The sequence below is a fragment of the Ambystoma mexicanum genome, chromosome 7p (assembly GCF_040938575.1).
Source record: "Ambystoma mexicanum isolate Mex_15411 chromosome 7p, UKY_AmexF1_1, whole genome shotgun sequence".
Taxonomy (NCBI): domain Eukaryota; kingdom Metazoa; phylum Chordata; class Amphibia; order Caudata; family Ambystomatidae; genus Ambystoma; species Ambystoma mexicanum.
In genome coordinates, this window is record NC_090939.1 from 266912173 (window position 1) to 266926968 (window position 14796).

General features: G+C 46.0%; 1 protein-coding gene across 4 annotated transcripts in view; it reads left to right on the forward strand.

Annotated features, from left to right (window-relative positions):
* Window positions 1–12927, forward strand: part of EPCIP (exosomal polycystin 1 interacting protein) — a 242383-nt gene extending 229456 nt beyond the window's left edge. For all 4 annotated transcript variants that reach the window (XM_069636331.1, XM_069636332.1, XM_069636329.1 and 1 more), the window contains one exon: window positions 11798–12927. In XM_069636331.1, coding sequence (XP_069492432.1) covers window positions 11851–12537 — 687 coding nt within the window. In that variant the 5' untranslated portion in view covers window positions 11798–11850 and the 3' untranslated portion in view covers window positions 12538–12927. The remainder of the gene's footprint in view (window positions 1–11797) is intronic.
* Window positions 12928–14796: the final 1869 nt, after the last annotated feature.

Genomic DNA, 14796 nt, shown 5'->3' on the forward strand with positions numbered 1-14796 from the left:
GGTTGCTTCCCCTTCAACAGTGAGCATATTTATATTACACACCACAGGCATTTGTTCCTTTGATAACTAATGGCAACACTATTTGAAAACGATATCCCACTTCTAATCTCAGTCTGTCTGGATAAAGACACCTTCCTGGTAGCTTCTAATCTGCATTCAGGCTAGAGTATGTGTAGCTTTCTTTCAATTGGTCTCCTCTATCCTTGCATGAGCACTTTTGCATTCTGTGAGGCAGATAATGCGAGTTCTCCGTCTATTATGGGTTACATGTACCTTTTACATACGGTCCCGCATTAATACTACCGGCTGCATACCTTCCTGGATATTATTGATAAAATGTATCCTAAATGCACTAGAAGAGTAACCTCTTCGTAAACTGCTAATGTTGGTCTTCAAACGCTACTTGCTTATCATTCTGACTAGAGCAAGAATGAAGAAGGTAAGGGGACTTAAAGGGAGTAAACGTGCTTATTAGGCTGTGAGACAGCATATCAACCAACCTATAGATTGTGAGTGTGACTGGTGGGGGGGCACAACCAGTTTTCTTGATCCGTTAATTCCTTTGGTGGAGGGGGGGCCCCAAAGATGTCCGTGCCCAGGGCACCGAAAGTGCTTAAGATGGCCCTGCAGGGCAGTTTTCTAGAGACAAAGAGCAAACGTGTCACTTTGTAGGAAGGGGGAGGGACATTTCAAAGGAAGAATTTTTAAGAAATTGTTTCTGAGTTCTCAACTTGCCCATGCCCGGTACAAGTGGCCCATCCAGCCCTCATGTTCCATTGCATTATCTACATAGTCCAATATCCTTAACAGGTGGGATCTGGGACGAATTGAGGGATTCAGTCACTTCCCCCAAGGGGGAACCCATTACTGTGAGGCTAGGGAGGTGAGCTCGCCACGCAATAATCAACCTGGGGTGGCAGTCAGCGGGGTCTCGCAGGCAGAGACTCCCCTCATGAGGATAAGGACTCCCTTTCCCATGAGGAACTCCCTTCATATTATCCCCCACAGTCCAACACTGCACTACTGACTAATCAATATCCAGACTCCTCCTGCACGGGTTCCATGTAATAATGTTGCCACAAAAATATCGACGAAAAATGGCCGTGTTTTGTGGCGACATTATTGCATTGAACATGCGGGGGACAGCCCTGCAACCCCCAAATTTTTTTGTTTTTTTTATTTTTTTTTAATTTCTTTTTTTGCCCCTCTCCCCATATATATGGTCACCTAAATATTGCCACAACATTTTCCCAGCGATATTATTTACGGCGACCATATATATGGCGATATTATTACCTGATACCCCTGCATGTACTACTGCAATGTTCTACCAGAAGAAAAACCTGGTACTGGGACGGGCAAGAGAGTAGGAGGACTAAAGCGTGATTGCCTATTAAGCACTGAGACAAAGAAGCTGACAAGAGGCATAATGGATGTGTCACAAATACAAAGGAAGGGTTTTCCTGGAAAGCTGAGGAAGCCCCAGCTTTATGTCATAAAAAGAGGTGGACTCTGTGATGCAGGAAGTGAAGCCTGTGTGTTTCGAACTGGCCGGCTCAAGAAGTCTGAGAAATCACGCTGCTTCATGCATTTGAAAGCAGTCACAGAGAAGAAGTGGCAGCGGAGGAACAAGTTGGTAAAGGTCCCTGGTGGGACATCCAAACAGGGCCGAAGGAAAGGCCTCCGGTAAGGAATGCCAGAGAAGCTGCATGCCAGGAACAGAGGCGCTCTATACATGGAAGAGGAGCATAATACGAGAACGAAGAAAGTGGTGGCAGAGAAGGGAAACTAGGAGAATCAACTTTTGTCGCTGATACCGCAGACACACTGTAAACCCTGTCGGAAACAGCGAGAGAGACACCAGAAAACCATCCTGCCCGAATACGGAAGGAGGAAAGAAACGCTGCACTGGTCACGCAGACCTCTGACACTACAGGTGAAGAGGAGAGCAGTAGACCTGGGGAGCGAGACGTAGAGAATCACTCAAGGACCCTGCATACTCCTCTTAGTGGGGGAAAAAGATATAAAGAGAGTGAAGATCAACCCAGGAGCCTGTATACTCATCCCAGTAGTTGGAAACAGTACCCAAAGTGTAGGAGTCATACAGGAACTCATCGAAATTGTCTTAGAGAAGACCAAGAGTACCAAATAAAGAAGAGTCAAACAGAGACTTTATCTACATTTCTCAGTGTGAAGAGAAAGCATCAGAAGGGTGCAGCGAGCTCAGTCTATTTGAAAATGCCCTATTAATATGAACTGTGCTGAGACGCATTCCAGAGAAGGGTGTCATTCTCCTGGTCTTTTGTTGTGTTTGTCTTAGTGGTAGGGCTAGAGTAGCTTAGCTTTTTGGACGAAAGACAGACTATTTACTTTGGACTTTACGACTTATGACTAGCAGACTAGCACCCTAGTTTAGTTATGTTAGGTAGGGAAACGCTTAGCATAAGGAAAGGTAGGTATTTTCTTATTATTTCAATAAAATGCTTGTGATTTTGGCATACAATTGTTTCCTCCTGCTGACCTACCAAAGATCCCTATTCACAATTCTTTTTGAACTAAAGTGCAAGGCAACTCAACAGTGCATACAAGTAAAAGCCTCTTAGTCAGGGGTCTATGCATTTGCTGCTAAGGAGCCAGGCGCTATACAAAATCTTTGCGACAGCAAAAACTACATTCTTTTTACAGGTCATTTTACAAAAAAGAACTGCACCATGAACCCATTTTACAGAATGCTCCCTCAATATCCAAATATGCAGATCACAAATGAAAATATTTGGGGCAAAAAAGAGAAAATGCTCTACTGGTCTCCTTCATGCTCCCTGGAGAGGGAATAAATCCGAGGCATGTAGCTTCCACACCTTTACGGCACCGTTAACCCCTTAGCGCCAGGGTCGTAATGACCCCAAAAGTGTTTTATGAATTACAATTCCTTGCTGGCTGGGGTTCTAAAGACATTGGGGGTCATTACGACCCTGGTGCTAAGGGGTTAACGGCACCGTAAAAGGCTGCGGCGCCATAAAAGGCTGCAGCGCCGTTAACCCCTTAGCACCTAATTACGAGGTCCCTTTGCGGGACCCGACCTGAACGGCTGGTCTGGACCAGCCGTTAAAGTAGAAACCCGCAAAGGGACCTTCGAGGTAATTACGGTACCGCAATTTGCGGTACCTTAATTACCGCCTTCCCCAGTCCCATTGAGCCCTATGGGGCAAAAATGGGAATGGGGAAGGGCCAATGTTCAATGGGGAATTACCGCCCCGCCAACCTTGGAATGGGGTGGTAATTCCCCATTGAACATTGGCGGACTCGTTACAACACCGTCAGCAACCATGGTGCTAATAGCGCCATCGGTTACCGCCAGTGTTGTAATGAGGGCCATTTTATTTTCTGTACCAGCGCAAAAACCTTTCGGAATACAAGTCCAACATGCTGCTGCTTCTGCCATTCACCATGCACCAATAGGACTACCGTGTTTACGTTATGCATGCCCAGTAGCGCAATCTTATATGTACCCTGGAGGTCTCGGGTTCAAATCTTGGCTGCAGCAACTCAGCCGGTATCTTTCCACAGGTTGATGAACTGAGTACAAGTAAGGCCCTCATTATGCTCCTGCAGGAGAATCGCAGGAATGGCAATACATCTGCCGCTCTGGGCTATTCCTGTCCGGGGTGTTGGCTGGTGTGTGTGCGAGCATGAGGTAACACCGCAGCTAGAACCCTGCTCCACAGAGAATTGGCAGATGCAGGTTAAAAAAACACAATGTGGACATAACTTATCTATTTTAAGAATATTTAGTTCACGAAATGACAAATGCCGTAAAAACACATATTACAATGTATCTCTCACCTGTTGCTAAACCGGTCAGAGGGGGATGACAATTAGGCCACTTGTGGTAGGTTTATTTATATATTTATTAATTTATTTGATTATAGAAATCACAGGAAAGCAATGCATTTTTGGCAGAAAAACGCATACAAAATGTAATATTGTAAACATACTGGAGGACATGGGTCCTTGACAAAGGGGTGAGAGGATGTGACATGAAGACCGGATGTTACAGGGGTAGGTGACAACAAAATCCAGGAACAAAGACAGGACAGACTAACATAGCAACCTGATGGTGGAGAACATGCTGAATTAAGAATGGAGCGGTGGCGGAAAAGTGCTTAGGGTTGTCCGTGAAGGTGGGGAGAGAAGAAAGCAGGATGATGGAGTAATTTACAGTGCTTGGAAACAGTCTCTTCAGAAAGGATGAGGGCTTTGAGGTTGGATTTAGTTAGTGGAGGAGTTGGAGCAGTATAGTGAGGGAGAGGAAGAGCATTCTAGAGTAATGGGTGAGAAGAGGGGGAGAGCGGAAATTAAAGGAAGCGCAGGGGGCTTGAGTAGTGGCAAGGTGGTGAACCAAGGATGATCATAACGAGAGAGGGGAGAGTAGGGAGCGAGATGAGCAGATGGGTAGGGTGGGGAAATTCCATGGATAGGTATGAAGATGATGAGAAGAAGTGTATACGTAGCTTTTTGTTTCAATGATAGCCAGCCAATCTTGGAACGGGCAGTGGAGGTAGAGATAAAGCGGGAAAGGTTGAAAAGTGTGTGGACTGCGAAGTAGAGGACTTTGTCCAGAGGTAAAAAAGCATACTTGGGAAGGCCATAGAGGAAGCAGGAAGCTATCACAGTAGTCAGTTTTAGAAAGGAATAGGGCAGAGATTTGCTGTTTATCAGTATTGAAAGGAAGAAGATGACAGATATGACTGACATTGAGGAGGTTGAGCCTGGCTGCAGTGGCAGATTTGGAGATGAAAAGCAAGGAGTTGTGAGAAGGGCCAAAGATGACAGCAAGGTTATGAGTGGAAGCAGAGTAAGTAAGGTAGTCAGGGGAGAAGAGAAGAAGATGGGGAGAAGAAGAGATAGTTTGTTTGGCTGGGAAATAGAGAACATCAGTCTTAGTGGAGTTGAGAATGAGCGAGTGAGATGCCATCCAATATTTGATGGCGGAAAGAACATTTGACATTTTTGACCACAGCTCATCGGATAAGGAGGGAATGGAGAAGATCTGAGTGTCGTCGGCAAATAATTGATAGAAGCCATAAGAGGAGATCAGGCCGCCAAGGGCTGAAGTATAGAGAGTGAAGAGAAGTGGGTCAAGAACAGACCCTTGGGGAAGTCCAACAGAAAGGGGGTGAATGGGGAGGTAAGGCTTTTCCAGGGCATCTAACATTATCTAGGAGGAAGGTATGCAGCAAACCAAGCAAGGGCCTTATCTCAGATGCCAAGGACAGCCAATGTAGAGAGGACATCAGAATGGTTGACCATATCAAAGGCAGCAGAGAGGTTGAGAAGAATAAGAATAGATGAACAGTTCACATGATGTGTGGAAGAGATGAAGTTGCTGATATTGAGGAGAGCTGTCCGGTAGAATTCAGAGGTCGGAAGCCAGATTGAAGAGGGTCCTGAGATTGTGCGTATTAAGGAACTCAGTGAGCTGATTGAATGCTACTCACTCTGGGATTTTGGAATAGTGTGGTAGAAGGACAAAAGTTGGCAGGACAGTTAGGATCGAGACCAGGTCTCTTAAGCTCTTTGACAGTAGCTGGTTTATAGGATGAGGGAAACGTAGCATTATCAAGTGAGGAGTTGAAGAGGGAAATAAGATGTGGAGCAACACTGGAAGCTTTGCGCTTCACAATATGCAGGGTCAGCAGGGTTCATTGGGGGTGCAGAAAGGGTTAGACATGAGGAGTAAGACAAGAAGGAGGGTAGGAGTGGTGGAGGAAAGTGAGCAGGAGGAGGGGCTAGAAGTTAAGTAGCGAGAGTACTGTGAATGGTAGACCTTTTATAATCAAAGTAGAGAGCAAGATAATTTGCGGAAAGAGTGGAGGAGATGGAGAAGGGTTCCGGTGGTGATAGAATTGAGTGGAGCAATTGTTTGAGGCGCCTAGGTTGAGAGGATTAAGGTGAAATGAGAAAGAGATAGTCGCGTTGGAGTCGTTTTGAAGAACAGTGAGGTAGGACTTGAGATCTGAACCTTTGGCAAGTGTAAAACTTTTTCTGCTATGTTGTTTTCAGGGTGCAGATGAGAGGTGTAATTAGGAACAAATGTGGAAAGAGGGAAGCAAGAAGAGAAAGGAGCAGTTTTAAAGTTGTTTGAGGCTTCTACAGTGGATGGAAAAGTGAGTTCAGGATAGGAGGAGAGAGAGTGGTGTAGGTCAGAGAGGTAATCTGGGAGTTTGGAGGATGGAAACTTGCACTTAGCAATAGTAGTATTAGATGCAGAGAGTGAAGGTAAAGCAGGAGTGGAGATTGAGGCAAAGACTATATTGAGCGGAGGGAGAAGGAGCGGCAGAGATATTAGAGGCGTAGAGTTGAGAGGAGATACAAATAAGGTAAAGGGAGTTTCCATTTGGATGGTTGGGCAGAGCGTGGACAGAAGAGAGTGAGTGATTAAGGAGAACAGAGTTGAAGTCAGTGGATAGAGCAGCAGAGAGAGGGGGGGATGTTAAAGTCACCAATGACAGCAATGTGGTGATTTTGAGGGAAAGAGTCAATTAGGTGGGAGAAGTGATTGAAGAATTGACCTACATGACCAGGTAGCTGATAGAGAGAGATAATATATATGTTGTAGGGGGCAGTGATTGTGGAGATAGTGTATTTGAAAGAGGGAGAATTAGCAGGAGATAGGGAAGTAGGAGAAATGGGATGTTTGGAAGATGAAAATGGTTTTGATAATGGTAATGAGGTCAAGAGAAGGAGAATGAGAAAGAAAGATGTCTGGGGTTTTATTACAGACAGACTGCACATTCCAAAGAGCAATAGAAAACAAATGAGATGTAGAAGCGATCTAGAATCTGAGAAATAGAGAGGTGCTGGGGTATTTGCGAGAAGATGTCAGGGATGGCACTCTATTAAGAGTGGCACAGGACACCCAAAAAGGGTTTGGGTGGTTGTGCCTAAATAAAGTGAACAGAGAAGCACACACACAGCAGAAAGGAAAGGGAACGAAGAGTAGGCAAGAGTAACAAGGAAAGGTACAGAATGAATTCCCTCTTAGGGTGTATGCAGATATAGGAAAAGAGTATTCCACGAACCTTAGGAAATACTCAAGCCTTCTGCACAGTTTGCTATAACAGAGGCCCACGCCGTTTGCTCATGACTTGGAACAGCAGCTATGGGTGTCTGTAATGTAGAAACGAGACAAGGGAAGGGGCAGAGGTTGACTGATGGGAACCAACAGACAAGCTCTGTACAAAAGGGTCTACAAACAGGACAAGAGAACATACTTACAGACAAATCCAGGAAAAGGAGGTTGATAGCAAACTAGCAGAAGGAAATGAAGGGAAAGTCGTGTAACAGGATAGGATAGCAGAGGACAGTAAGGAACAAGGTTGAGAGCTCAGAGGAGCAGGAAAGCAATGAGCAAGCCCACAGGAGCAGGGCTGTAAGGTAGAGAGCCCAGAGGGAAAGGGCTTAGGGCAGCAGAGTAAAGCAGGCTGCACGGCAAGGAACCCAGAAGGACTGGGCAGCAAGGAGTGAGCCCTGAGGGGCAGGGCCGCTGACCGTAGAAGATTGCACAGGGCTGCTAGGCCGAGAACCCAGCGGAAAAAGGTAGGTAGTAAGCAGCGGAGCGTGATCAGCTGCAAAGTAGGAAGCCCAGAGGACAAGGGCTGCAGGCAGCCGGAGTGAGGCACGCTGCAGAGCAGGGAGCCCAGAGAACAAGGGCTGAGACTGGAAAGCAGCAGAGCGTGATCAGCTGCAATGTAGAAAGCCCGGTAGGGCAAGGGCAGAGGCTGGAAGGCAGCAGAGCGTGATCGGCTGCAATGTGGAGAGCCCGGCAGGGCAAGGGCGGAGGCTGGAAGGCAGCAGAGCGTGATCAGCTGCAATGTAGAAAGCCCGGTAGGGCAATGGCGGAGGCTGGAAGGCAGCAGAGCGTGATCGGCTGCAATGTGGAGAGCCCGGCAGGGCAAGGGCGGAGGCTGGAAGGCAGCAGAGCGTGATCAGCTGCAATGTAGAAAGCCCGGTAGGGCAAGGGCGGAGGCTGGAAGGCAGCAGAGCGTGATCGGCTGCAATGTGGAGAGCCCGGAGGAGCAGGGCTGTGAGGAAGAGAGCCTGGAAGGCTATGGCTGTAGGCAGCGAAGAGTAACAGGCTGCAAGGCAGGAAGCCCAGAGGAGCTGGACTGAGGCAGGGAGCCCAGAAGGCTAGGGCTGTAGGCAGCAGGGTGAAGCAAGCTGCAAGGCAGGGTCCAAGCAGGAGTGATGGTAAACAGCATACAAAGATCCGTAGAAAGACACGAAAGGTGGAGGAAGGTCTCTCAATGCAAGAGGCTGAGCCACTGCAGGCAGCAGCCTTTTATACTGCCTAGCCCAGCACAGAGGCAGGCTAATTGGTTGCACCTGGCTAAGCACACCTGCAGACAATCGGCCACCTCCCTCTCTGTTCCTGAGTTGGTGGAAGCAGAGCCAATCCCTAGAGCTTCTGGGGGGTGTAGTTCCTTTGATGACCAATATGAACAGCCAGGAATCGATGCTTATAGCCAAGTGCACTGTGGTATGCGTAGTTTGTTGGAAAAAATAATAAAGCACCAAAGTCTCGCAAATGGGAAATAAAGTCCCCAAAGTAAATATAGATTGATCCAAGAGTCTGTTGTAAATAAATGATAAACAAATAGTCCATATTGAGCGCAAATGGATGTGCCTATGGCGCAGGCATGACAGAAGAGGACGTGTAAAGAAAGCTGCGGGTTGGAGTAGGTTCTGTGAATGGAGAGAGTAGTGGAGAGAGTAGTGGAGGGAGAAGAGAGTTGACATCAAGGAGAAAAGATGATAGGGATGTGAAGAGAGTTGGGATGGTTCTGAGCAGTGGAGAGTGCAGAGAGAAGTAGAAGGGAAAGAATGAGATAGCATGAGAATTGCATGGTGTGGGCGAGGCTGAGAAGAGGCAATAATGGGTATTTCCAGACAAACAGTAGGACGCAGCAAAGCAAAGGCTCAAAGGCAAGAGGCTAAGGGAAGAAGGCTGGGAGATTGCCCATATGGAGCTACTAAACAATGTGACAGGGCAAAGTCACCTTAAGATGACTGCCGCTGTCACGTGATCTGATACCAGTGGTCTCAATTGGTGGTTAGAACGGAGGCAGGACTGTGGGAAACTGGGAGCAGTGCTGGCTGCGTTCAGGAGTTGTTGCTGGGCTCTTTTGTGTGCAAAGTCACATTGTGAGAATATGTTAAACAAGATCCTCCAGATCAATGAAATGTTACTGCTCCGACTGACGGCGGCCGTTTGGATACAATGCCTGCTCATGACCTCTGAATAACCAATATTGATAAGGACATTTTCTATTATCTGTAAATGTATATTATGATGAATCAAGTGAATGTGTCCCTTCTTCCCAAGGGGGATTCACTGACTCCCCTGTGAGACTAGGGAGGTGAGCCCACACTGCAATACCCTCGCTAGCGTTGGAGGCCAGTGGGACCTGACCAGGAGAGACACCTCTGTTTGGGGATAGGGACTCCCATTTCCACGAGGAACTCCCGCAAGCTATGCATACTATGGCATACATGGAAATGCCAGAAACTACAAACTATCAGAACTGGGATGAAGAACCTCTAATGGATATCGTTATTTTATGCAAAAGAAGCATGTCCCTTTCATTCAGAACGCCCCATTCACTGGGATGAGGACATTAAAGAGTGTGCGTCCAGAGGAAGGAGAACTGCAGAATAACACAATTGAGGAACTTAAGAGACTGATCAGAAAAGTGACGAGAGACTATTTGCGGATTGGATATTAAAGACTGGTACTAGAGGTATCCTCAGCAAAAGTCATTCTCCTGATTCAAGTTATTTTTTCATAAGTAGTATGGTAGGGTCAGTTAGGATAGTTTTTGAAGCGCAGACTTATTTCTTTAGGACGTGAGTGTCCTGGCAAACGAGCACCATAGTTAATGGCATAGGTAGGGACCACCCATAGCAAAAGGGAAAGGTAGGTCTTATAGTGTTTCTTTAATAAAATATCGTACATCATGCCATCTGAGAGTTTGTGTCCTTCTTCTGACTCACCACAATATGCAACTAATTTGAAATATAATCCTCCTATACGAGTAGTAATTGGTAAACTTGGTAAAGTAGTAAACGAGCATCAGCAGAGCGACTGTTGGTGTAATGGCTCTGGTACACAACATATTCACATCTCGTTTCCCTCTAAAATAGATTCCGAAGAAGGACATCCTTTTTCCATCCTTCATGATATTATAAGTTCATTTTACTCCATTCCTCAATGAGGATAACTTTCCTTGGCCCCACAGGGTTATGGGGTTCAATGCTCACTTATGCTTTATCTGCACGATTCTAGTATTATTGCCCTATACGCAGGTGTTTAATTAACAACCGTGAACATGGCTATCTGTCAACTCGGCTTATTATTGACACATATTCAATCTGTAGTAGGACATCAATATGGCTATATTCTGCTATATTCTGCATGACACCTAAGCTCGTAGTATGGCCTGAAAGCGTTCTGCTCATCAGAACCTGGTAGGCTGCCAATGGTATGACGTCCTTTCATCGCGGGATTAACCCTCGCTGGATTTTTTCAGCGGAAATGTTATAGAAAAAAAACCTCATGGTATTTTTTGAGGGGGGGCTACAAATATATATATACGGGGTTTGGGTGTTCGGGAATCTCGCATGCATACAGTCATAGTAACGGATTGGACGAAGAGCCCCCGCGGAGGGTTTTCATTGCCACGCATATCTGTTTTATTGGATGGCTATAATACATGTGGGAGAAGGTAGAGGTGGCCTTCATAGTGACCCCTGTATCATGAGTTAGAAGCTATTTCCATGAATTTGAACTCTGGCCCTTCGCGCCACTTATCCTTACCCGGGTCCGTTCCACTCTTTCGTTTGAAGAGACTGCATGGCCACAAATGCACGTGTGTATGCATAATATACATTCAGTGCCGCATCATATACATTCAGTGCCGCATCATATACATTCAGTGCCGCATCATATACATTCAGTGCCGCATAATATACATTCAGTGCCGCATAATATACATTCAGTGCCGCATCATATACATTCAGTGCCGCATAATATACATTCAGTGCCGCATCATATACATTCAGTGCCGCATAATATACATTCAGTGCCGCATCATATACATTCAGTGCCGCATAATATACATTCAGTGCCGCATCATATACATTCAGTGCCGCATCATATACATTCAGTGCCGCATAATATACATTCAGTGCCGCATCATATACATTCAGTGCCGCATAATATACATTCAGTGCCGCATCATATACATTCAGTGCCGCATCATATACATTCAGTGCCGCATAATATACATTCAGTGCCGCATCATATACATTCAGTGCCGCATAATATACATTCAGTGCCGCATCATATACATTCAGTGCCGCATAATATACATTCAGTGCCGCATCATATACATTCAGTGCCGCATCATATACATTCAGTGCCGCATCAGTGTCCAGCCATGTCCAGTTTCTGCGCATGGTGGTACTTAATCACATTGGTTAGAAATAAGAGAATGACGAGGAATAGGAATGCATGAATAATCAAAAACCTGACCTTAATGTGCATTTTTCTGGAACCTCTTGAATGAACACTTCAGATTCCAATTGCACTTTACAGTAATGGCGATAAACCAGTCATTTGAAAATGGTATATTAATTATTGATTCAGTGCATAATTACATTGTTTGAACTTCATTCTTCCTATGCTTGTTTCTCTGATAATAACATTTCTCTTATTTTCTTCCCCATTTCCCATAAGGTGATGACCATTGCCCCTTTCATGGGGGGAAAGCAGTGCAATTGTCTGACTTGATGCCTGGGACGAAGATGCCAGCACTCATCCACAGCTGCTACATCCTTCTGCTCGCCTCCCTCGCCCTTTCCAATATTTGCAGCATTGTTAGAGCGCAACAGAACAGTACTCTCATTTTTGCTGCCGAAAACAACATTCGTAACTGCAGCTGCTCCACCGATATCCCTGATTGTGACTACAATCTGGCCCAACTCATGTGCAGCTGCAAAACCGTATTGCTCCACACAGTGAGGCAGGCGGTGCCCAGGTTCCGCTACACCAGTGGCCTCACTGTGTGGTTCAAGGACGCCTCGACGCTGGGTCTGCTGGTCAACTTCACGCTCGTTCACGACCTAAAGCTGTCGCGATGCGAATCGACCCCGCTCCCAACCACATACCTGGCCATCCTGGGCCTGAGAAGACTTCGGGTGCAAAGTCTCTCGGATGCTCTCTTTGCCCAGCAGAGCCTCGTCATTTCCAACGACCTGGGCAGCAACCCCAAGGGCAGCTATGCAGCATTGTCGGTGGACACCAAAGCATTGCTTGCTATTGCCTACCTGGATACAGCTCTGTGCAATGGCAATTCTTCATTGAAGTCTTACAGCGTGGAAAATGTCTCAAACATTGGCACACACTTCCCAAACCTTCCCTACTCAAATGCCCTTGCTGTGTCCAACAAGACCTACACCGTGACACTCATATACTGACAGCGCAAGCATCGGTTTCCCTTGAGCTAGCCTTTCGGCCACGACAACTTACACAACTTCTCTGTATGCGGACAAATGCCTGTACGCAGTATTAGCATGCATGCAATAAAGCAAAATAATACATTGTCATTATGTCTCATAAAACCAAGAACACTGTTTGCAAAGTATGTCAAAGTTGCAATATTCCTTTTTCTACATCTCAGAAAGAACTCCATAGCTCAGACAACCTGTTCTCCAGGCCGCTGGATTGTTTTCTGCTCCTTTTACAATTGTGCTCTCTTACCTTCTAAACAAAAATGAAAAAGTAATTATCCAATGTTTGTCTTCATAAAGGTTTATGATTAATTCAAAAGAAGGCACAATATGTCATTATTAAATGTGACCATGGCACGTGTTGTGATGTTTTTATCAATGTATTGGTATTACAATACTCTAAGACTGCAGAAGTAAGGCTCGGACACAAAGGTGGCATAGTTTTGGTTATAAACTTTTATTAACCAGAAAAAAGTTTGGGAAAACTGCCTCTCTGTCCCTAAAGCTAAGAGGGGTTTCCCTGCCTCAAAGAAAACACATGAAAATGTCAGGATCTTAAATAAATAGTCGGTGGCTTACTTCTAACCCTAAGACTAATAACCTAAATATAATGTGCAAGGGTATTCTTTCCAAACTAAATTGTAATCACAGTTCTTGACAACAGAAAAGTTCCCAATATCTCAGGAGATCAAACCAACAAAAGAACTGTTCGAAAATGTATTACTTCAATGATTACGGGTTCCCCTGGATTCCTGCTGGTCCTACTTTTAGTAGCTTCTCCTTTAGTAATGTGGTTTCTTTTCCTTTTCTTATCTCCTTGGGTCTGAGACCCTGTATCTTTTTGAAAGAACTTCACTGTACTCTTATTTTTTCATATGGCTGTGAGTCCCAGACTCACGAGTCTCTATTATACCTGCTTGGTGAAGTCTCCTGCTAAATGTATTTTTTCTACTGATCTGTTTTTTTTGCTTCCAGAGTCCCAGACCCACTTATTCTCAGATTCTCCTGTGAGTGTGGGTCCCAGACTCGCACTGCGGGGTTGCAACAGCTTGCTTTACTCTCCTACCAAGCATTTGCTTTCTTATGTACTGTCTCTGCTTCTCCCGGCGTCGCAGACCCTCTTATTCTTGGCTCTCATATGGTGCAGGTCCCAGACTCGCAATGTGCTGCTGCAATAGCTTGGTTTCCTCTCCTGTCAATCATGTTTCTTTCTCTACCCTGTTCCTCTCAGGGTCCCATTTCCTCTTACTCTCTGGCTTTCGTATGGGTGTGGGTCTCAGACCCTCTTTTTCTCTGTTCTGCAGTTGTTCCCCGATTCCTCCCAGACTTCTGGCACCTCTTGGTCTGCCAACATACCTGTTTCTGTGGTTCACGTTTTCCGAGGACCGATGCTTTGCTCCGAGGCTCTGGCAGCGTTCGGTCGTTGTCTTTGGTTGGCGGTGTCCCGCCAGTCAATTCATCTTCCTTCAGCTGGACACTATGTCTCCAGTCTTCGGGTTACTCTCTTTCTCAGCGGTTTCTCTGGCAGTCTTTGCTCCCTTCTTGGCAACGTTTTGGCTTCTGGCAACTTGCCGGACTTTGGGATGCCTAGGTGTTTGTGCAGGCAGCCTGTGATGTAGCTCTTTCTCCCTGAACTATGTTTGGGCTCCCATTCGCCTTTGTGCATAGCGTCTCCTACTACGATTCCCTGTTCGCTGGGTCGGCATCTCCCAGGTTTCCACATCGGAGGGTGGCTGTTTCTGAGTTGAGCAGAATGTGAGCCCCAGCTTTCCTGCTCAGGTGGGTGGCTTTCTCTCCTTTTGCTGATCAAGTCTTTCCTCCATGGGTTTGCCAGGTACCCCACTGCCTCTAGGTAAGCGTCCCGGTTTTCCCTTTTCTGGCATCTCTGGACTGGCTTTACTCCTTCCTCACAGTGTTCCCAGGGAGGGCTCCTCTCACACTTCCTGAGTCCTTCTTCCCTTTTGTACTGGCTTTGGCAAATAGGATTTGAGGAAACACTAGACTGCTTACTAGTGTTCTGAGGAGTGCTCTTCATGTCTTCCATTTCCATATTCTTCATCCCATAATTTCTTTGGGAGATCTGCACCTCTTCATTCATCTTCTTCATGCCAGTACCTACATGGTAATCTTCATAGGGTTGGTTCACCTTCTTCCTTGTTTCAGTATTTTGGACATAAATGGGAGAAGTAGTCTGACAATAATACAAAGAGGCATGGGATGAAGGTG